The following is a 25,664-nucleotide window of genomic DNA, read 5'->3' on the forward strand; positions in this document are numbered from 1 at the left end:
CTCTTTTCTGATCCTGCCCCAGTATTAGCCATAACCACAAAATATACCTTTTAAAAAATCCTCCCGTTTCTTCTAACTGGCTAACGTTCTGCTCACTGTGAAACTTTACCTGTCAAAATGTAAACATTAGGTCTGCGTGCGGTAAATGGTTTTCCTCTGATTATGAAAGGAGTCGGACCCGGGGAAAGGCATTAAGAATATTTATGAAGAAAAATAGCCAATCTTCTCCCTGATGGTCTCGTTTGCTTATGTAGGTCATATAGAGGCATCAGTATTAAATGGTTTCATCAGTCAGTTAAAAAGTCATTGCAGTAACTTTAAGAAAATCTAATGAAGCCATATTGCAGACAGGAAGTGAATTAGCTTCCTCTCTGAGCATCGTGAGGTTAGACTGGCCTTGATTTACCGCTGCTCTCGAGGGTTGAGGGGAATGTGACCTAACATATTAATGAAAAGCATGGCATGGTTTGCATGAATATATTGTTACTCTGGAAGAGATAAATGTGGAGGGGGAGAACTACTGTAGCTAAGTGCCTCATCATCATTTTTTGACAAAGGGCCAGGATTACGTTGTAGAGAGCGATTGTACCTTTCATGTTAATGATCCCATTCGCCCCAAGTGCATGAATACTGTAAGATTGTGGTGCACACAGATGTTTCTCTTGCATCTATAAACAATTGCTTCAGGCAAAACAGTACACATTTGTTGGATCTTTCTATCTTTCCTCCTCTCAATCTGAAATGCAGGATGGATGTACTGTGCTGGTTGATTTCTTTCTTTGTGATTCACAGTTTTATAAAAGTAAGTGTCTCTATCATGCCAGTGGCGCATATGGATATTTATCTTCCAATTTATATTCTGATAAGATAAACATCAAGCCTGGATAGATGAATTGTTGAGCTCACACCACACTTGGCGTGCTGGTTTACGGTGTCAGAGCAGCAAGCCACACAGCTGTCACAGCTACCAGCACAATAGCACTCAAAGATTGCATCAGTGTCTTGCGTTCAATAGATTACTAGGATGCAGGTTTAACTCGATAAAATCCCCAAATGCTGTTAATTGACTCATGCCAGATAATCCAACTTAAAAACTGACGCTGATTACTTTACACCCATTATTGCTCATAAGGAGGTCTTAGAATTCAGGGCACTCGGATACCAGAAAACAAAAAACGACTCTTCTACTGCTCCCCCATGTGTGGCACCTGTGGTTGCCATGGCCACACTAAGGGGGTTGATTTACTTAGGATGTGTTGGCTCAGAGTAGACGCTAACGAGGACGATAGTAGAAGTAGGAGGCACTGAAAAATAAATTATAAAAATGATATATAATATAATATAGAAACAGTTTCTAAGTATGATCACTTAACTGTTGAGATGTAAACATTTAGGAACATGCATGATACATGTATTTTTACAGGGATAACATTATCTCTAATGCTCAAATAAACGTCCATAAATCCTCTTAGAGATCTCAGAGGTAAAGAAAATACTACTAATAACTCCAGAACTTGCTTGAGAATTATCACATTTCTAAATGTTCTTACGAAACTGAAACCCTCGCTCTAATCTGAGCAGCCATGCAGCTCTCACTGATATCATCCACCACAAATTCGACATGTTCAATCAACTGAATGGCTGCAGATAAGGGCTGACCACAGTGCCAACAGTGCGAGACACGCTGCAGAAAATACATGTTTGGACAACCCAGCGGTGCCTGATGGCCCACTCTCTGCTTGTCATGTCAAGGTCCTCAAATCAAGCTAGAATCAGGTCTTAACGAGGGCGGTGGGATCAAATTGACCTAACGTCGATTGTGCCAATTTATATCATCAGTGTTAAGTCTTCCCTAAATTGACAACCTGTTGTTGATGTAAAATCGTGGCTCAGGCCTCTTTCTGTCTGTGAAAGTGTGTGTACTGTGGCAAAATCTTCCTGTGATCACCAAGGCTAGGCAGTATTCACCTCATATCTCCAGGCTGTGTGAGACTCTGAGAAAAACCCCCCTACACACACACACACTGCCCTTCATCCTCCTATTCTCTTCCTCTCCACTCTCCCTCAACAGCTCCCTCGCCTTTATCTTTACCTCTCTTCTCCTTCTGTCTTTCCTTGATCCATGCCTTCCTACCTCCTTCTTTCCCGTTCTGCCTTACCACCCACACACGGCATTGGGCTCCCCCTGATCCCCAGCTCAACCCATCGTATTTCCCCACGCTTACACCCTCGATGCTGATTCATCAAGATGCATTTTCTCTGTAGCTACCCTCTAGCAACCTCAATGTATATTAAACAGACATGACCTTTTTCGCTTTTTTGAGGAACATAACTATAGAGATACAGGTAAAATACACGTTTCACTCTCAGTTGTATTTGTCCATGATCATTGGAGCTTTTCCAATTCATGGCAGGGGCAGTGGTTTCTAATGTGAAGACAGCAAGGAATCAACTTGAATACACAGCCATGGAGTCTAATTCACTGCAGTTTGGATGCCATTGGACTTAGTCGTGTTAACCTGTGTTTGCATTTAAAGCAACTCTTTTTTTCTGTCATTGGCCAAGGCTAAGGGTTTAAATATCATTGGTGGAGAGACTGACAGAGACGTCCATACCAGTTCCATTAAATATAAAAAAAAGAAGCTATTCACGGTGCTGGATCAAGGTTACATGTGTGTGCTTCGTTATAAAACATTCCTATTCCAGAATATTTGGTGATTTCAGAGACAGTAGTAATCCCATGAAAAAATGATGTTATATTCCAAGGTCAGAGAGTAACTCATTGAATCGTCATAAAAGATGAAATGACAGTGGTTCCTGATTATTGTTATCTGCAGTCCTTCAGTATGCCCTCCTTTGTGGCAGCAGACTTTCAATGTGTTTGTCTCTATCAAATAGGACCATATATCTCTACAAATGTGTGAAACAGAGGTGACCTCGACATTCTCTTCTTTACCGGTGCTATTGACTGCAGCATACACACAGCTGTAATCAAGCGGCGTAACCCTGTTTTACTAACACTAAACTAATGTGAATGTAAATCAGCTTTTATTGTCACGCATGTACAAAGCACCGCACACAGTGAAGTGTAGTTTCTGCATTTGTCCTGTCCTGGTATTGGGAGCAATGGGCAGCTACATCGCCCGAGGAGCAGTTTGGGGGTCCTCGGCAGTGCCCAGGAGGTGAACTGGCACCTCTCCAGCTACGGGTCCATACTCTGTCCTTGGTCCTCGCAGGGACTTGACGCTCGGAACTTGACCCTCAGCTTCCCGATTCAAGTCCCTCCGTCCTGAGATACTGCCGCCCCTATAGCAACTATACCAACCACAGATGAATCACTGTGAAAACATTGTACACTGTCGCTATAAACAAATTATGTGCATAGCCTGCATAATCTATTGCTGCTGTTAGTTACAGAGCCCTTACAGAGGCACACTTCATTAATCAAAGAATTAATCTTTCTTGTGGTTAAATTGGATAATAAAAGAAGTAAAACTGAAGCTATACATCTCTTTGTGTGTGTAGAAATGTGTACCTGTGCATATTTGCATAATTCTGTGTGTGTAGAAATGTTTGAACGCACTGATTTGTGAGATTGTAGATTAATGATCATGCAGCCTTGGCAGCAGGCAGTGGACTTTCTGTTCATCAGAAAACTCATTAGCTATTTGTCATCTTCCAGTGAGAGAAAGAAAGATGGCACCGTTTCTCTGTAGAAATAACGAAGATGGAAGCTTTAAATTCTTAGGTTTACTGCACAACATTTTGATAATAATAAAAATCTTAATCCACTGGTTTCACCGTTTGGTTAAAAATAAAACAAAAATCATAGACAACCACAATACATACAATATTAATTTTCAACCAATGTACTGTCTGAAACGGATGATTTATGTTGCCTGAAATCACCTCTTCTTAGGACTGTGGGTGTGTTCGAACTAAACTTCATTTACATCTCCTTTAGTCTACTGTTAGTTATGTTGCACCTAGCAGAGGTCTAATCAAAGTGCCTTGAAGTGTTGCTTAACTATGTATTACTGTCCAGCTTTTCTGCCTTCATATCACAATATAGCTGTGTATTTAGATCTAGAAAAAATTCAATATTTCTCAAAAAATCTTATGGTAACTTGAGCCTCTTTCAGGAAATGCATTCTTTAGTGGCATTTGACTGCTATTTGTTTGTTTCATTTTCAGAAATTTTATTTCAAAAGTTTATTTCACAGAAGCCTTTTTTATTTCATGTTGTCATTCGTATCACTTGATTTCATCATATCACAATTAATGACAGAATTATTGTCACTAATTCACTCCCCACCTCTTAAACAACATCATTTGTTTTACTTGAAAAGGCAATTTGCATGCTGTTACCACTGGGTGCGCTATTTTTGTTATGTGATTGGCACACATTCCTTCCTATTATTGTCCACTTAACACACTTAGCATCGTATATTTTGCATAAAGACGAATAAGTTTGCTTAGAGGAACAAATTGTCCTACACATGACATTGTGCTTTGTGCTTGTTGGTTGTACTGTAAAAATAGAAAGCAAGGCTTTCTATCTGAATCTAAAGCAGCAGTCACAATCACTTGAGCTGCTTTAGTATCTTAAAAAGAAGTTGGCATTCACATAGCTTTTCTTATTAATCTGTACAGGTTCTTGAATTATTTCAGAGTTGGTTGGGTTTAGGACAGATACTGAGTTGCTGCTGTAGCACCGTTTGCTGTATCTGACGCTCACCTCCATTATCCACCACCCTGCAGGTACAAGCCATTTCTCTCCCCGACTGTGCACTGCCACAGAGGCAGGTTAAATCTGTGATTGTTTCCAGCCAGGCTTCCACGATGGATGACTAGCTCAGCTGCTTAATATGATGCCTCCACACCATAGATACCTCCAAGAACTGTGTGTGGATACTACAATGTTCTTACCGCTTGGGTTGGTTTCCTTCATCCATTCAGTTCATTAATGGGTGATGTACTGAGTGGATTCGATTTAATGCAGGGCATTAACTTGACTTATATCTCAAGAGACCTGTAACCTGTGTTGTATATAGTCACAAAACATGGCTACGTCTGGAGTGTGTCAGATAATGGCTGTTAAGGCACATTCAGCAGAACTGCTGCAGGTGTTGTTCTACTCTGCCGATACACATACTAGTTAGAGTGCACTTCATTGGCTCAACCTCAAATTGATTGAGCTAATTAGGGCACCTTCTAAGGCCTTTTAAGTAGATAAGTGTGGCATTTTTTCACATTTCCCCCTCCCCAGCACATTGTTGTTACCTTTGAAAGATGAATTTTCCGTAGGCATTAGAGTGGTATCTTATAAGAAGTATCAGGCATCCTGCCACTGACACGTCATTACAGTTTCAGCTGCAGATGCAGTGCACAGTAATTAGTTGTGTGTCCAAGTGCCAAGATAAACAGCCTTTAGTTAATTACACAAGATACTTGACCCACATCGGCATTATGGTTTAAACCTATTGAATTAAAGAACGGACAACAAAACATTCAATCAAAACATTCTTGATCCCATAAGCGAGCTGACTGCCGCAAAGACCCCCCTCCTTCATTTCCTTCATGCAAGACTTAGCAAATGGATTTCATGCATCTCTGTTCATCGCTTCACGACTGGTCACCCTGTTTCAAAAATGAAATACCAATATTGCGCTGGAGGAAATGTTGCTGAGGAATGGGATGATAATAGTTATCATATTTTATAGTGCTATAGACTGCATACAATTGACAATTGAAGGACAGTGCATTATTTTGTTCACAATATTAGGATATTTAAGAACATCATCAATGTTTAGGTCATTTTCAACGATAAACAAAAGCCCAACACGCAAAAAATGAGCAGTGGCTTAGCCAGTCGATGGTTGAGTGTGAGCGTTTACCTGATCCGCCAGATGTTGTATACTATTTGGATAAGGGCAGGCGCTTTCGAAGAACACGTGGCAGGTAATTGGATGAACCAACTTGAACGTCACCACGCCATAGCTACCAGTAGCTCCTCACAGGATGCTGATTGCTCCATGCTCTTGCTTACTGGACACAACGCATAACTTAAAGCCTGACAAGATGGATTTTCATGTGATATGTGATCCCATGATTCTCGTGTGATCTTGTGACATTACTAGAATCCAGCTGGCGTGCAAGGTAACTGTCTGATATTAACGGGTGTAATTCTGATGTGTATATCATGGGAAAGTGCTGGGGTAAGAGCAGCGTGTCCTTAATGACTGTGGCTTTACACGGCAAAGAAAACAACCAAAGAGCACATAGATATGCCTATAATTGGGGCATTAGAAGGATTCCTGGCTCGTACCTCATTAGGGGAAGAGCACACAGGGCCTTGGTGCCTTTCAGCAAGGACGGGGAGAGACTGACTGACAAACATAGAGGGAGAGAGAGATTGACATGGGGATGAAAGCACACTACAGCTATTTAACTTCACAAAATGCAGACACCAACATATCAAAGCACAGTACACCAAAGAGCATACACATGCAGTGATTGACGGTATTGATGGTCAGTTTTACCGATGCTGCCGTATACAACTTAGTTAATATGAATGCAATTTTGTGTTTAATCGTAGATGAGTTCACAGTGGAAACGTGACAAAATGAAATATGGTCAAAGGTGTAAGTATGCAGTGTTGATGAGCACTTCTGTCCCGCAATGCAGTGAGCATAGGAAACAGAGGAGCTACCAACAGAAGGAGAACAAACGTTTTATCAGTACACAACGCACAAGTTTTTAACTTTCACAGAATCTATTGTAGTGGACTGCACTTCAGGTCTATCAAGCACAATTGTGTACTAGTCAGTACTATTAATACAGCTTTGTTTCTCCAAGGGCTTTTGATGAGCACCACTTGCCCCCTCCATCATTTCCACCACAGGATGTGTCCTTGAGCAAGGCATTTAACTTCCTCAACTGCTGAGATGGAGCTGCTCAGGGGCTGGAAGAAAAACCTGTGATGGTACTGGGAAGCTGTGAGTGTCGCAGCTTTGCTAACGAAACAGATCCATTCTCTGCAATAGATAAAGTAAATGAAGGTTAAAGTACAACTCCCAAAAGTTAGTTCAACACATGCAGTGTTGAACTAAGCCCATTTTCTGATGTATGATGCCTGTGGTTATGCAATGAGGTCACTACAGTGTTTCTACTGTAACATGACTCGCTGACTGGTAGCTGTGACTTTACTAAGACACATGTGGAAGTTCTGCCGTTTCACTTCCTACATAGGACCACACACAGCAGTTTACTGTGTACACAGTCTTAGTAGGTCCTGAATAAGACCGTCAACTAAATGCTGGCACAAATATTTGACGATAACAAGGATACCCTGAATAACTTGCTCATTATTTCACTTACATGGCTTCTACTTGGTCCCTCATTAGCAACAATACATTCATAAATAATAGTGATCAGAATGACTGCCCATTTGTTTTTGGGCGCTACATTTCTGTACCTATGAACCTACCCTGCAGTTTGACCCTTACAGCTGTTTAACCAAGCTGTTAGAATTTGGAGAGGCATTGATTTTGAAATCAAGTTTGTTTTCCTATAATGTATTCTGCCACCTGGGAACCGTAGCTACCAGAGTCTGCCAAGGAACCGATTTTCAGGCAACACCGCCTGTCTGCTTGTGACTTGTGTTTCAGCTTCGCTCACTGCCTCCCTTTTAGTTGCCCTTGGTGTTGCAGTGTTGTACAGTATGATTGAGAGTGTATATCCCCCTGGAGCATTCTGTGGCTCTAAGTCATTTAGTACAGAGTGTGAAGGGCATCATACACACTAAGACAATGCACACACAGGATAGGGTCAAACACACACCAAGTTTGACCTGTGTGCGTACACACATAACACACATATACGTAACAGTAAGAGAGAGAATTGGTGGTATAACAGTGGCGCACATCGGGAGTGGTAGACACTTGAGAGGAGATAGATAAGATGAACGTTTGTTCCACGTCCATTCATCTTTGATTCAGCTCTGCCCTCCCCCATCATTCTCTCTAACCTTTTATTTCTCCTCTTCCTGAAATTACACTGATTTCTGGCCTCTCCACAGGCCACTTGGGAGGTTCCTCTGCAATTTCACAGGGCACCTCCAGGAAATTCAAAGCACTGCACCAATCAGACACAATTGTAGGTGTGAGTGCAATAATTAATTGAAGTTGACTGTTAATTGTATTCTCTTGGTTTTTTTAATGCTATAGTGCATACACGTAAAATGTGCATGTACAATACAATAGTAGTTATTTGCATTGTGTTATTTAAAAGTGCTTATTATCTATATCAGAGGATGCTGGTCCATTGAGGCAGAGGATGTTGCCCTTCCTCTTTTTTTGAGTGGCTAGAGGAGTTTAAAATAACTAAAAGAGTAATTGGTTGAACCAAACCATTCTCAGTGAAGCAGTGGTGGGGCCCAGAGGAGGAAAGGCTCCTGCTGTCCTCTTTAGAGCGGAATCTTTTTGGCCAAAACACGTAAAATGATGCTCCAACATAGGGCGTCTTCTCTAACCACCCAACAACCAGAATACAATATTGACATTGCGTTGGTCCAATTATAATTTCCACATTTCTTTCTGAATTTTTGGCATCGTGCCAACTGTAAATCCAGCATCTGATTTACAGAATATTCTCAATTGCGATGACAGAAGTGAAGCGGGGAAGTCTGTGGCTGCTGGGCAGAGTAAGGTTACATGCGTACATTTCCCTTTTGAGATAGTATTTGGTTAGCATTTTATGGTCTGCCAAGTCACTCCCACCTGCTTGTGGTCTGATTGGCAAAATAGCGAGCAAAGGAAAATGGGAGGATGCTTCTGATGACCTTGCCAGTCTTGTCTAATTTGTTCTCCTCCCCTTGTAATGTGCTGTAGCTGCCTTTGGTTCACTCTTCTTGCAGACTGTATGAAGCACTTTACACTACATGCCAACATTCACCCATTCACTCACAGTTTAATACACTGATGCACATTCACACACCGATGGCACAGCCTTCGGGGGCAATTTTGGGTTCAGGATGTTGCCCTATGACACTTCAATAGCGGACTGCAGAAGCCGGGGATCAAACCACTGATCTTCTGATGATGTGATTATATGTTGCACACATTGTACTGACATGACACATAAGCTCATGACTGATTTTTTTTTTTCTGTTGTACCGGCATCAGTCATTAAATATTGTCTGGCCAGGCTCACCTGAGATCATCCTTAACTCTGCCTGTTTCTGCACCCCTGTCTTTGAAGGTAGTTGCGTCAGTTTTGGCCATACTTTCATTTTTTCCATTTTTCACTGAAACTTTGCTCCCCATCTTACAGTTTCACTGTCTTCATACTCCTTTAAGTCTTTACAAGTTAAAGCTGATGTTACGGATGCACATTTCTGATTTGCCTTTTCTATCTGAAATGACTCACACGCTGAGTTCCACACCTGTCTCTTTGTATTTTTAATGCCAGGTTTTGTTCCTGACACTGTCATATTGTGTGAATGACAGTATAATGTAAAACAATATTGTCTGCCAATGGGAGTTTTGGATGTAGACCTGGAGAACAAAAAGGTCTGGGGTTCCTGCTGTTTTCCTCCCACAGTTAAAAACATAGTAGTACATATGAGTGTGTTTGTATCTGTATTTTAGACTTGCACCCAATCAAGTCAATTGAGTTTCCCTGCTTTCTGACTCCATCTTGAGTATTTGGAAAATGAATTATTAACGTTTTCAGATGGGTCAACCAAATGCTTTGGTACAGTATTCGCTTGTTACTCTCTCTCTCTATATTGTAAGTTTGCAGTGTTGATGTGACTGCCGGAGGGTTTGCAACCCAGAGCTCCAGGGTGGGGCAGGGCTGATTCAGCTACTGTAACAAAGATAGCAAGCACAGTGACAGACAGAACAATGGGTGCCGTATGTGCTTCAGATGAATACACTGGGGACTTGTGTACACACATTGCTATAAAAGATCTATAAGCCCAGTAAAACATGGAAGGTCAAATCATATTTTTAAAATCATGTGAGGTAACACTAGATGTATTTTTTCCTTCCAGTACACCATCTCTGAGTTCTTGACTGCTTGCATATATTCTCAGTCTTATGTATACAGTATAAACTGGTAATTTCTCTAAAATATTGGTCATTGAACCACTGCAAAGTCTGCAAATGCCCTGGGCTCCCCACCAGTCAGAACATTTGATGACGCCCTTAGATTAGTGTACAGTCAGCCAGGTTTTCTCAGACTCGCTACTCCTAGATATCCAGATTCTATTTCATGAACTGCTTCAGAGCAGTTTCCATCAACCTTGTATTACCCGTGACAGGGAGACCGCTGAGATTTGGTGTTAATAAAATGTGTGTTTACTGCTGGGAGATGTTGGTGAGCATCGTGCTGGCTGTGACAGTCCGGTTCATTCCAGAGTAGAAACGCTGAGGTCAGTTCAGAGAAATGAACAACAGAGCTGTAACACATTATTACAGCATCTTCCATAGACCCAATACCTTCTCACTCTCTCCTTTGTTGAGTTCATTGTTTTCTTCTCATGTTTACACATTTCAAATAGACAGACAGATGTTCTCTATGAACTCACTGCAAACATTCACCCAAGGAGTATACATATCATATGCATACTAATTTTTTGCGGCTCCTGACAGTCTCTAAAACCTCCTTGAACATTGGTCACACATCACTTATTTCCATCTACAAGTTGCTTTTGTGCCAGTTCTGAGACTCCCAATGCAACAGGACATGAATATATGCAAATATGGGAGTCTCATTATGCATCTGACTTGTCTTTGGTTCAATCTGTCAGTTTTAATGGGCCATTGGCAATTGAATTACATAACGTTTGATGTTGATTGACAGTTTTGATATTTGGTTTGTGTTAACTGGTGCTCTGACAGGCAAGTCAAACAGCTGTCGGACCATCGTGGTCTGTCAATCGTTGATCTTACTCATCTTGCCCTGCTGACATAGTGCAGACAACATCGCTGTCTTATTGTCTCGCATTGTAGTGGTTCTTACTGGATGTGGAGTGGTTGACTTTTGGTCTTAGTTGATTGGGCTAAATAAGAGAAAAACAGATTAATACCAGATTGGTGTCATGGGATGCCAAGCAAATTAGTGCTATAGCCAGGCGGTTAACATGATTAATATCTAAGGTCAGATTCCATTTCAGTCAGTCAGTGAGCCATTACCCCCATATGGTGTGAGGGTCAGAGTAAAAACTGCTGCACTGTATTTATACAGTACAGCATGTTTTAATCTCGTGAAGTGTGTTTGAGTGTGCAGTTAGTCATTTAGTGCAGACGTCCCTACAATATGAACCTTTTGTCAATGTTAATTTTAATCTACTTTCAAGATGCAAATACAGAAATATTGTGCATATTTCCCCCGGTTCTACACACACATTCTCACACAACACAGGGAGCAGCGGGTTGAGATCTGAAAATGAGATTTAGGAAGAATGGTTGTATCTGTATCTGTTTTGCTCCACACGCTGTATAAATACAATGGCCTATTTGTCAACTATGACACTGATACTCAACAGTAGTCTGTGCTGCAAGACTTTCGGTGTCACCCTGTGGCTTTTATAAAAATGAGATTTAACCACAAATTGATTTTCTGTGAGTGAGCATGAATTACTCTGTTTTTCTATTGGAAAAGCATGGACCAGCAAGTATTTTATGCCATTCTTGAATATTGTAAAACATTTCCTTTATCAGTCCTTCCAATTTTGTCTTTTGCCTATTCCAGTTCTTTACACATGCACTAAAACATTCATTTTAAAGATGTATTTTATTTCTTGCTGCAACTAATTACATGTTTTGAGTATTGCGAGTTATTTAAAGCTGTTTTAATTAAAGTTTTGGTGATTAGCAGGAAGAAAAAAACTTAAAAAAGTGGTTATGGGTAAACAGCAGTTGCCTTCTTACACATCCATGTAGAGCAACATTAATATCATGCTTTCTATCACGACAGATATGAACACAGCTTCTTATTTTTTGTGTTTTTTCTCTCCATTCCCTCAGTTCTTAGCCATATTTTTTTCAAATACAATTTTTAAAGTCTTTTAGGATAAGGAAACTACAGTGAACAGCCTGTGTTATACTGTGTACTATATCTGAAACCTTCTCACTGTTTTTAAAACCGTGTTCAGAACAGCTATGATTACACTGCAGTCCCCTTTTCTCTGATTTCATCTCACCATCTCAGCATGCACTGGCTTTTATGTGAGGAAAAAAACAAAAGAAGAGTTACAATAGCCGGGTTTTATTTCACGATCCTCAGCCTATTCAGTATTCAAGGGAGGCTTATACTGAAAATGCAATGGGTACAACTCTATACAGTATGATTGCCTGTCTGTCTATTCATGCCAACTCACAGTACAAGTAATCTGTGCTATTGTTCTGTTCATTTCTCCACAACCCAGTCTCTGCAGGGACTTTTTAAAGTTGTTGTCGATTCTGGCGCTCAGGAAGAATCATATTGTCAGGAGGCTTCTCTCCAATGTGTGTGACTAAAAATATCTATCCTGCAGGAGTGGCCAGTCCAAATCTAGAATTCTTTTTCTTTTTTTAATGTGCGGCGCCAGACAGGCAATGTATGATGAACCAAATCTGCCTTTAATTAAGAAATAATTAAAATGCTCATAAGGTGGTGGGGATGTTTGGACTTCAGGTATGAAGGGAGGGAGTTTAATTAAAGAGGCTGTTTAACGTCTAAAGAGTGAGAGAGAGGAGGAAATATTGCGACACATATTACGTTTTGTGTCCATATCCACGCAATTCCGGAGAAAGTTTAAAGGTCTAAAACTTAGAAGGAAAATAAATCAATCAAATAGTGTGTTTGTGCCAGCTGAGTCCATCAAACATGTTGCAGTGTGTGTGTTAAGAATCAAGCTAATCTCGAGATATCTTCTTTCTATTTGCATCTTTCCTGTGCTGCTGTAATAAAAAGTTCTCTGGGCTATCAGTTGTTCGTTCTATGAGAGTATTTGACATTGTTGAAAATATACTGCTCTAGAGTCAGGCTAATTGAACAATAAAGCAAAGTAATCTCCCTGTGTGCATAACGATACAAGCTGTAAGGAATTTTCAGTACTCAATTAATTTTGGAACATAACTCATTTTAATGTTTTTCTCCTTTTCTGAGAAGCTTGAGGCAAGGCTTTTGACAGCTGTTATTTGCATAGCGTTCCTTGGAAATGTCTGCGAAATGATCTTGATGTGTTGACAGTCAGATCCAACACTTCCCCAGGGCTCTCATGAGCAATAACTCGGTAAGGTAGGAACCCACATGATCCGTCTTATTGTCCACACAGGCAGTGAGCCAGCAAACGTTATTAGCAAAATAAACGCTATTGACAGATGATTGACATACTCCTGATGTAAACTCTTATTTCACATGTTTTTCACATTGAAAGGGTTGGATTTCCTCTTGCCAGTATGTGCCATTAACCCTGACATACTTTCTTATGCCGAAAATATAATAATATATAATATATATATATATTAAAAGCAAATACAAAAAAACAGCTTTGTCTTATTCCTTTTAGTTAAGTAGGTTCAGTAAAAAGAGGCAGTTGCAGAGTGAATCTTTTCGGGGTGTAAGGATGCATAGAATAATACTTGATTGAATGAACAAAGAGGAACCTTTTTCATACTCAGCTAGAGTACACGGTATACATTATCTAGGACAACGAGATGCCACTGTAGCTATCACTCTGCTCTCTGATGAAGCATTTTGTCGATGTTTTACATGGAATCTACCTTCAATCGGCTTCTCTGACGTCAAACAGATGTTGCAGTGAGAGACAAGTGATTCAAGAGACCCAGAGAAACGCATGGCCTTGTTGTACATAGGTAACTTGCATCAAAACCAAATAGTTTTGTTCTGCGGAGCATGACATCATCATCCGTGTTACCAATCTGCTGCTGAGATTCATCTCAACAGTGTTATAGTACATACCAGTAAACAAGTCAGCATGAAGTACACACCTGAGGCCATAAACAAATCAAATGAAAAAAAACACAATGGTTCCTCACACAACATATAAAAACTCTTCCACTGCTCATAGGAGTCTGAACTCCTCTGTTCTGTCCACTGTGTTGAAGTAAACATTCATAACACGTTGGCGAGCTGCCACCAGTTCTTGCAAGACCTCCCCTAGCTCCCCTGACCCCCCTCTTTGATTTGTGTCCTTTAGTGAAGTCCAGGTGGCCAGCTGAAGGTAAACATTTGCCCAAATCCAGAAAACACCCACTACCCCGAGAGACAAATGTGCTAACATTTCTGAAATAACCAAACAGGTACGACAGTACACAGTGGAGTGGACTGCCTGCTGATGAAAATTACATTGTGGCTACATTTGCACCTCTGCTGGCTTTGTGCCTGTACGAAAATAGAAGCCCTAGTCTATTGAGTCTGGCTGCGCTAATCTCGCTGCCTGCCATCTTCACAGGTGTACTGTCTGACATTTGGATACTTTGTCCTCCATGCGTCTAACAAATCAAACTGGCTTCCTATTTTTGGAAAGATGAGTCAAAATAGACTTTGTTTGTCCTGTCCTGCCCAAGGTAGAGTCCTTTATTCATTTCCTTTCCAGTACATTACTGTCAATGTGGTTGCACTGACCTGTAGTCACTGACCTCTCTCAACTTCTTAAAAAAAAACAGTCTTTTTTTCTGCAAGATAAACACTGACAAAACACAAGACCCTGCCCTTTGTCCCTGCCAAAACAGAACCAACCACGCATTCACTTTCTTTAATAAAGAATAAATAGCAAAGACTTACCTCGGTAAAAAGAGAAGAGGACTTCTATTTATCAAGCATCTAAGAATAATTTCAAGGAATCGCAAAGAGTCAAAAACAGACTAAAAATACCATGAATTCATGTTTTACACTCTTTCACACTCAATTATGTTGTGACGTTAATCATGGCGTGTTGTAGTGTTACATCTATGACAATGTGCAGTATGTCCCTCTATGACACAAACATCAAAACAAAAACCCAAGAAGCAAACTTACTCTTTGCCATCAACACAGAAAAACCAGCAATGACGGGAGTAAAGTAATCAACACTTTCATTGGCCTCAGATTCACGAAGCAGCAGTTCCAAACACCCTCGCTAACAGATTCCGAGCATGCAACAGACAGACAGATAGAGAGAGAGAGAAGGAAAAACACTGTATACCTGCAGTTCAAACAATCCGCTGCACAGCTCTGGCTTTTGTGTGTCCTTCATGTTGGTTGATGTGTAAATGGTGTGCTTTGCTTTGTGTATTTTTCAGGTGGCTGTGACAGGGGCACCCCCGGGGCAGGACCCATGAGGAGTCATAGAAGATGCTCACAGCCTGGGCGCTTCTGCTCTTCTTAGCCATGTGGGTGAGAAGCACCTCTGGTGGCCCGCTCTCCTTCAGAATAGGTAAATTTGTATGATTAAATTGCAATATTGTACAGTCTGGTAGCAGTGGAATAACTGTTGCAGACACATGTTGACCCGGGAGGTCTTATTTTTAATGGTTTAGAGAGAGAGAGAGAGAGAGAGAGAGAGAGAGAGAGAGAGAGAGAGAGAGAGAGAGAGAGAGAGAGAGAGATGCATAAAAGGATTTTATTTTCCATATTAATTGAAAAAAGATGTGAATGAATGAATTTCCAATTGTAATGATCAAGTTTGTGTTTAAAGCAAATTGCTGTTCAAGTTTCAGCTCAAATTGAATTGATGGAACAGTCTAACTTCACAGTCTCTAATGGGAAAATTGGCTGAAGGAATTCAATCAAAAGTAAAACCCATGTTTCCCCAGTCACATATGGCTTGAGGTATCAAGTGGCTAAAAACTTTGTGTGGATATAACACAGTCCTAATTGGCTCTGAAATACAATAGGCCCAGCATAGACCAAAAACTAATTTGTTCTATGGTGTATTGCCGAGAGAAATTAATAAAATATCTGTGTAGAGTTTAATCATTTAAGGTCTATTTGACAATAGACATCCATTGCACAAATATAATAACACTTTCTTTCTCAAATATCGAATAGATATCAACGGATTTTTACTAGTAGTGCAATCCAAGTGGAACTAGTCTATTTGGAATATGTAACCATAACCGTGATCTTAGTCCCGACTCTTTTTAAATCCTGATCTTAATATATGCTTTAACCCAGATGTTAAAAATGTTCTATAGGCTGCTTCCCCCGCTGTTGTGAATGTCACATTATAGCATTTATTGCCATTGTTGAGCATCAACACTGGACCATTTAAAATAGTAAATAGCATGTTTAGTATAATTGATGGCTAAATCATTGGCATTGTTACACCAGCAGTCTGAATAGCTTAACACAATAGCAGGAAGTGTAGCAGAAACCGCTGTGATATTCTGCTTCTGGATATTGTGGCAGATTGCTGGACCACGGTTGAAACTGACTAGACGTTGCAGCTGAGAGGGCATGGTTCAAAAGTCTCATAACCTGCCAGAGTCTGTTGGTAACCAACGGGACCTTTTCCTTCTTCTTCTTATTCTCCTACAGTCAGGAGGTCGCTGACACCCTGTCACTAGTTCCCCCGTCCACCAAAAGTTTGACTGACACTCTCTTTATTTATTTATTTATGTATAAACCTCTTGTCTTAGAGGTGTGTGCGTGTGTGTGTGTGTGTGTGTGTGTGTGTGTGTGTGTGTGTGTGTGTGTGTGTTCGTGTACTGTATATTGAAACAAATAGGTGGTAAAGATATAATTGATTCTACAGCTCACAGACTGTCATCCCATCGTGGTCTATGAGTGGCTTGTTTTAAATTTACAGCACGGTTGTCAACTTTCAGGAACAGGCAGCTGAGAGGAAGATTTGTTGTCAGGAGAAAAGGGTGGAAGTTAATAACTTAACATAAATATACAAAGCCCCATCTGGTTATTGTAAGGCCATTTAAACATCAAGTAAAGTCAAACGGGTAAAAGTATCGAAAACAAATAGTTTGCCTTTGTGCAAGCTAGTCTCTCCTCGAGCCGTGAACTGAATCCAGGACATTATAAAACTGCAGTGCAGTGCACTCGTTTCTGGAGGAATGTGTTTCAGGAATGATGAAAACATTATTTAGTTTAACTCAGAGACATTTCCAGCTTTACAGGCTCATAAATGCATATTGGATCTTTAATGCAGCCTATTTCTGATCTTTCCCTTTGATCTTGACTTCTCCTATTGTGTGAGAGAATCTATTTATCCCTCCAGTATTTGGAGCCTTGACAAAATGGAGTTAGTTCAACTTTCAACTTGAAACGGTATCTTCTTCTGTCATTTCTTATTTTTGAGCAAGACGTGTGTTGTATCACCCTCCTGCCGTGTTTCACAGCTCTGACAGCACAGCTAAGGATTTGTATTGCTTTTGCATATGATGCCTCAAATAATCTCTGTAATTTGAAAACAACACAGGTTCAAAGTTTATTGTATCAACGAGGCCAGAAACAGATCTTTACTTTTTCGTGAATATTGTTGGATAAATGACTCTGCATTCTCCTCCACCTTCCACCTGATTGTACAAAAGCATCTCCGCAGTGTTGGTATTTTGTTTGATGTTTATCTCAGTCATGTTGCATCGTTGCTGGGTAATTAAGCATCTGACCCGTTGCTTTTCTTCTAATGTCCTCTACTCACAGCACCAGTCTCTTTGCAAGAGTAATGTCAGTATAAGTTTGTTTGTGCTCTACTTATGTGTGTGTGTGCGCGTGTGTGTTTATGCACAAGGCCCTAGATATGCAAAAGCAAAGACACAGACAGCCACACACACATGTCAAGGCACACCAAGGCACACAAACAACCACATACCCCCAAACAACCGCAACAAACTCCCTGCCATTTGTGCTCCGGGAGATGGTATTTACCGCGTGCTGTCCCTCGAGTGCTGCCTGGCTGGCGTAATGTCACTGTCTGGCCTTCTCTGAATGTATCGGGGCCAAAAACAACCTCCCGCCCCAGCCACATTCCCACCAGGACCATTCGGCAGCCAGCAGCAAGCTCAGTGAGGAACTTTGTCTCTGCTGTGTCGTTGGCAAATCTGGGGATAAAATGGACTTTCATTTGAATCACTTGGCATGTATGGTAGGTCTACATGCCCCCTGGTAGACCTACTGATTGGTAAGATAGGTACAAATAAAAGGTTACTTTCATTTAATTGTTCCCCTGCGGTGTAAACTCCTGTGTGTTGTTGGAAGTTGTTTCAGCGTAATGATAGATTAATTACAGCGGTATTGATTCAAGAGTATAAATAATTGAATTTCCGTCAGTATAGCTTCTAATAGGAAATACCACACAGACAAGCGCCGTTTAAACTAATTATGAATAGCATGTAATAGACTAGATCAAGGAGGTGAACGAATGAAATATATTAGTTGAAATCGATTCACACAATGACAGAAAATTCCGTTGAGAAGACCTCTTATTGATTCAGACATGGGACTACATGAGTAAAACATTTAAACAAGAGAAGATTTGCATAATATTACATCCTTGTTCACTACCATATGGTGCAGCTTGTTGTTGCGGGTGGTATTCCCCATTAGTAAAGTGAAAAAAACATCTACTTTCTTCCAGCCGAAAAAGCGACTGCTTATGCTAACTTGGAGAAATCATCTTTCACACACACATCACTGCTACGAGCTGGTGTGCGTTACAGGGAGTCAATTTTCGTCAATTTTTCGGCAATTTTCTCTGACACTGCAGAGCCCTCACTCCATAAACAACTCATGCACAGACACAGACACAGACACACACACACACACACACACTGCCTCCAGTTCACTATCAGAATATAAAAGACAATTATCTTCTATTCGTAAATCAAATGCAGGAGGAAGTGTCACGGGAGACGGATTGTTTTTCTGTCTTTCAGCACCTATTGAAAAAAACAAAATAAGAAAAGTAGTAGGAGCAAAGCAAAATTGTGTAAAGTGATCATTCAAGTTTTAAACATGTTTTTCTTTTCTTCTTTAGCATGATTAACTATTTTACTTCATATTAAGGGATACCAAATCAGAGTTTGACAGACAGGTAGAGGATGTTTCTGTTCATGAATAAATCCAGACGGGCAATCACATCAGGTTCTCTCCTCTCTCTGAAGCCCTCACAATGTTTCCTAATGTTGGTCTTTACTGCAGGGAAGGGCTTCTCCTTTGAGACCAACGTTAAATTTAGCTGTTAGAAACCACTGGGTATCGGCTCGCATAAGTGCCATGACATTTCCTCCTTTCGCTCATCTTAAATGTGCCGTCTGCTAAGAACAGGCTTTGGAAATATGTTTTAGAGCATGTGTAGTCTCTGTAACCAGAGAGTATGGATTCATATCCAGTGTTTTGGAAATGAATCCATTGCTAATTAATTGCTAAATATTCATATATAGATCAATCAGTGACCGGTGAACTGTGCGCATGCTATTCCACTTTTAAATCTATCAATATGTAGTTTGTTTCATGACACATGTATGTATTGTCAATATACAACCATTCATTTGGAATGAGTCATGCAAGGGGTGGCAGGGGAATCAAATAAAAAACAGATATTTTACTGCCACTGACGTTTCATAAAAAATCACATTTCCTATTATTGGGTCCTCGGGGACACCTCGGGAGCTAGGCTGTCTGTTTGTTGGTTTTCTTTGCCCATTTTTTCATTAACTTTTTTTGCCTCTCCGATGCCCAGGGGCGTCCTTAACAGATGCCTGTAAGTCATCAACTTCCTCCTCTCAATGCAAAAACGCAATCTTTTCATTCCGCAATCATCCCAATTTACTTCCCACCTATAGGTAATTACATATTATGTAATTTGGGCCTTTTATATTCATAACGGTTTTGACGATTTCTGCTTATTATTCAGTGTATGAATTCCACATATGATTGCTTCTATAGTTGTTAAATATCAATATAGAGTGTATCTCAGCACAGCTATGTTGCCAAGTGTTTGAATGGGTATGAATATGGGCAGGTGGCACCTTGCATGGTAGCCCCTGCCATCAGTGTATGCATGAGTATGAAAGGGTGAATGACATGTAGTGTTAAAGCACTTTGACTGGTCGGAAGACTAGCAAAGCGCTTTACAAGTACAAGTCCATTTACCATTTACCAAGTTCAGAGGTCATGTCATCAGCTGACAATCAACTAATTTATACAAATAATCCCCAATCAAGTTTGACACCTAATTGACCCTTTGCTAAGTCCCGCCCCTTGAATGTAGACTGGTCAATCATAGCGTAAACAATATATATGCAGGAAGTGCAATAAGTGACAGTGTGGGCTCCATGGTAAGTTTGACAGAGTAGCAGTGATTATCGAGTGGTTAATAAGATCAAAACTTCAGACACAAATAAATACTGGGGCAATCATGCTCTGTAAAACCTGCTGCTGTACTCACATGTCACACACACTGCAAAAAATCGAGCCTGAGGTTTGTTAAACGTAAAATGTTCCTAAAATTACTCTAAAACAAGACTTACAGAGCATCCGTGAGTATTGAGGGAGCAGCAACCAGACTGACTCCACAGGAAAAAGTCAGACAAATCTGCTTCCTTTTCCACACTCAGTAGGAGAAAACGTTGGAGGATTCATGGCTAAATTCAATTGGCTTCACTTTCTCAGCAGCAGAGGATGAGTTTGCACCATCTTTACCCAGCCTCCCAAGACTGGCATCATCACTTGAGTTGTTATTCAGGGTGGGATGCAGTTTATCGTGAGATAGATGTAAGGAAGGCAAAACGCACTGAATATGATGTAGTGAATCATTGGAGAGACGCCTTGTTAAAAATAAACTCAATGAAACTGCATACACTAACTCTCTGTCTTTAAGTTGTAACCACAGGGGAAGTCCTCGTAAAAATGCAGTTGTGTGTACTACCTGTAACCATACATTACACACACAAATATCAAACACTTTTTTTTGTTCTAGGATATGGGATTTCGTGTTATTTCAGACTCGGCACTCAATGTAACAAAAGTATTGATCACAATACATCAAATACATTTTTCACATCTAATGCAGTTTTTCAAAATGATTTATTTCCAACATTAATGGTGCAGCTACAGGCTACAGTATGGTCAAGGTGGAGTAAAGCTGAGGCAAGTGAAACACCAGTGAAAGTAGTGGTTGTGGTTTTAAAAAGTACTCATTGTTTCAAACTTGCACGTTGGCATGAAAGTCAGACATGCCACATGCTCATCAACTACAGTACACTTCTTTCTTTTTCTTTGCTACATAAAGGGCACGCCGCTCCCTGCACTGATGTCGGCATTGGGCATACAACATGCACTGCAAAATCATCCAGTATGAACACAACAGTCTAAGGATACTTGGCTGGTGTGTGGGTGCACGTGTATGGTCTTGTATGTGTGCACACAAGTACTGTCCTTTTATGTGTGTCCAGTAACTTAGGGCGGATCGGTGAAATTTAAGCCCACAGGTAGACTCTAATAGCGTAATTAGCCCTGCTGAGCTAATACCGACAAGGCAGCAGCAGCACTGTCAATTTCCTCAGTTCAACCCCCTGCACACTCACAGTGACTTATTAAGGCTGGCTGCTAGAGCCACCATGGCTTAGTCATTGTGCCCTTGCCTCCAGTCAGGTTTGGTTTGCCCTGAAATACTCTAGACTTCAGTTGGCATCTATGAACTCATTTAACTCCCTATCACTTGAAGAACAGGGAAGAGGGCATGTTGGAAAGGAGAAGTTTCATGTGTTGTTTTGAATTGAAAAGTGACATTTTCCACACATTTCTTATGAACGGAGAACTAAAGCAGAGACTGATGTCCAGCTGAGGAGCCATGTGATTAATCTCCCTGCTTGTAATTACTAAACACTGTCATTAAGGTTAATCACTGAGCTAAACTCCTTTTTAGGTGACCACTTGTTATGTGAGCCAACTGCCCAGTTCTCTCTGTTTCACGAAGATGCCAGCAAATGTAATGAGGAAGAATCAGAAAGAAATGGGAGCTTAATTAAATAACAGTGTGTGTGTGCCTGGAGGCAACAATGTCCTTTGTTGCAGGATATGTTTCCTCAGAAGTCAGTCACCCGATTTGAATGGTTGCTCAAGACTTTATGGGAGAAATTGTATGTTTTGAGTCAAATGGAGCCCATGTACATGCAGAGACAAATATCAACCTTAGGCGTCATCGGGAGTTTATAATTAATCGTTAAGGTTTTAATTACCAGGGCAGGTGCTGGGACCAATCGTTTAGTTAATAGCAGGAATGGCAGATAGGAGTGATGTTACGCAATTATGCACACTACTTTGCTCCTGAGTTTACCACCTAAATTATTCAGTCGATCTGATAAAGTCACTGTACACAGGCATGTGGTGTGTGTATGAGTGTACACTTAGTTTCAATCACACACCCCAACACACACACAAAACACACCCTCCTGATTTAATGTATTCTCCCTGGGACTGATAAAGACAAATTCAAATGAATCTTTGCTCATTTGCACACATGTCTACACACTATATGCGGTCATAACAAATTGGTTCCCCATCCTCAGCTACACACACAAACATGAAAACATTGGTACTTAAATTATTAACAAACACAACTAATTACAAGCGGTGGATGTGTAATGGAGCTTGTCACATGCTGAGATGGAAGGCATGAACTTAGTTCATATAAAATGAGCGCATGAACAGTATTGTAAGTACTGTGTGCTTTATAGTCTTGCCATGGTGTAGAATTAGGCTATAACCAGGGTCTATAGCCTTTATATATTAAATATTAAGTTTGGCTGTCGATGAATTCTTAACACTGAATGGCTGGAGTAATGTGATATTGAATGTACACAAGAGCATTAACTCCATTTGCACACTTAAATTTAATTGCATTTGCACGTACGATGCACTGAAGCAATGTGAGGTATTTTGAAGAAGCAATACCAGTTTAATATTGGATCAGTGATACAAGCAAAGTACATTTCATAGGATATGTTAACAATTATATGGTGTCATGTACAATAGCACTACAACAAATACTGCCTTTGTGAAAGTTAGGATATGATAAAGACCAATGATGCCAATGATATGCTTAATGTGTGGTGTATTGACATACAATGTCTAAACAAAGAATTAACTTTGATACCTGCCTATGAAACCAGCACTCGTATACCTCTGGATTATGGTAAAACTGTGCTATAGCAAGCTGTCTGTACAGGCTACTGCTAGCCTACCTCTTGTGTAGGTCCTTGCATCATTTTCAAGTAGTTTCTACTTCTTAGCTGATGATATCAACTTATTCATATTGTTTAAGCCTTATTAAAGGATAGATAGGTGCATATTTTTTTCGGGATTGTCGCAAAGCAATACTCACATTCCCATATGTATGTTGAAACAGGTTATACTTAATGTAAATATATTATTAAAACATGCCTTCCTAATGCACTTCCAATGGAAGAGGTTGGGGACTAAATCTGCCGTCCTCATTCCCCACAAAAACCAGCGGGTCAGAGAGTTTACTCCATCCCGTTTCTCCAAATAAAGAACTCAGATATGACATTTCACGTCCACCTAAGAGGGACATTGTGACTCATGCGTTCATTTCATATCCCTTAGCTTTGTTTAAGGCGCCTGTTAACTTGCCGAGGCAACACATTAATACTTTGCCCTGCATGGAAGCAGCAGGAAAGATTTTCCCTTTGTTTATTATTATTCATTCCAGATTTGCGGCTTACAACACTGCATCACCCAGACAAGGATATCAATTTCCTTTTAGCAGTAGCTGTTTTTGTGCAGCGGATCTTGACTCTCCTCCTCCATTACAGTCGGTGCGTTGTGGAGAGAGCACTGCTCTTAAAATAAATTAGTGGAGATGATTTGATTAGTCATGATTGATGCCAAACAAACACTGGTAATTTATTCCCCCTGTCAAACCATTTTACACCTGCAGCATGTTTGCACCACTGCTGTGATAACATCTTTGGTCTCAAAATAACTAAATATGTGTTGCCACGGCCAACCATGCAAGCTCAATGAAGTTGTGCCAGTGCTTGCGCTTATGCCTTGATTCATGAAAATATAGCTATTATTGCTGAAAGTGTGGTGTTTTTCCTCCTGTGGAGAGCTATTATCTACTGGCAGGTAGCAGGAAAAACAGCTTTTGTTGACTGGGTTTTGATTAGAGCAGAACAACTCAACATCAATGCCAGCGACATACAGATGAATACAATAGCTCATGCATATACAGTACTTAGGCATCAACAGGCGCAGGCTTTTTCTCTCTCTTTAGCTGTCTCTATCTGGAGATTTTTAACTTTGCTGCCAGTAAAGTTAAACTTTTCTGATGTCTGCTCATTTAGCTGCTTGTTACAGTGATAAGATGTTTATGCTTAGACGGCTAGACAGTGGCTGTTACATTGTGTTCTGCATCACTTGAACACAACGTTACTTATTAAAAAGCAGAACCTCAGCATTATTAGTTATAGCGTGGGTTTGAAGAAAGCTACAATGGAGCAAATTCATTTTCACATAATGTCACTGACATAAAAAAAGAATGTGTTTTTATTACCTATTTAGAAACGAACAAAATAAATGAGTCATGTCAGGGACAACTAGAAAGTAGCTTCCTCGTATTTAATGTTGTTTTAATGGAGAAAATAGCAATGACCCATTTTAAAATGTTGAATAAAAGGAAAGGAAATTTACCTTGATATGTCATAGTTTTGTCCTGGTCACCTAAAATGAGTTTAAAGGAAAGTTGTTGCTTTTTATACCTTTTCATCTCTATAATGGCATCTATAGAATTGGAAGTAATGATAGCCCTTAATATTGCAGGTGGTTATGTTCAGGGATGGCAGGATGGTAGGATGGTTGTGTGGGATTGTGATGAGGATTTTGTCCCATTCACATTTGAACCGATACCTGGAGTTCGGCAATGGTTAACCAACAGTACCTTTTTTCAGTACTTTGCTCTCACTGTAATGACAAAATGTCATTTAAGTTTTGATTCATCAGTCCAAAGTCCTTTAATTTGAACATTTTACACACCACACCAAATACAACTCTCGCCCTGTCCAGCTCTGGAGTTCACATTAGAAATAATCCAGCAAGTGTTGTCTGCGTCAAGTTTTGAAAAATGTAACCACACTTGCGACCTCTTGGCTTGCGTTCTTATTTACGGGGTTCTAACAGAAGTAGACAGTGAAAATGATCTGGTCATTGTGATATTGACGGCATACCATCAACCAGCATTACACCATTAACTAAAGTTCCAGAGTCTATATCTGCAGAATATGTCACAGATATGACATGAAAACATACAAATACCTATTTTTAACTAAACAAATGAATAGCCCTCTAGCGTTTCTGTGGACAAAATCCCTTCATTCTTTAATGCAAGGCGTTTAGATCAGTGATTTTCACGGCTCAATGAATTAGTGGAGTATACGGTAGTTATAGTGTGACTGACAAATGGTTGACATTGCAGCGAATTATCCCTGTTCAATTCCTTCTAGAGAAGAATCTTCACTGTATTACACACACACACACACACACACACACACACACACACACACACACACACACTTGTAGCACATGTACACATCGTCCTGGCGGTATGGGCAGAGAAGCATGTACGGCTATATAGCTCAATTTGGTGGCAGCATGCTGAAGCTAATGGGCGTGGGCTTGGAACATCACAGACA

At 40.3% G+C, this 25,664-nt stretch overlaps 1 protein-coding gene across 2 annotated transcripts in view; it reads left to right on the forward strand.

The window, feature by feature from the left end:
• Positions 1-15,348: 15,348 nt before the first annotated feature.
• Positions 15,349-25,664, forward strand: part of grik4 (glutamate receptor, ionotropic, kainate 4) — a gene marked incomplete at both ends in the record, with an annotated part of 132,639 nt that continues 122,323 nt past the window's right edge. For both annotated transcript variants that reach the window (XM_079165606.1, XM_079165607.1), the window contains one exon: positions 15,349-15,430. In XM_079165606.1, the coding sequence (XP_079021732.1) occupies positions 15,349-15,430 (82 nt within the window). The remainder of the gene's footprint in view (positions 15,431-25,664) is intronic.

Source organism: Pholis gunnellus, assembly GCF_910591455.1.
Source record: "Pholis gunnellus genome assembly, chromosome: 9".
Taxonomy (NCBI): Eukaryota; Metazoa; Chordata; class Actinopteri; order Perciformes; family Pholidae; genus Pholis; species Pholis gunnellus.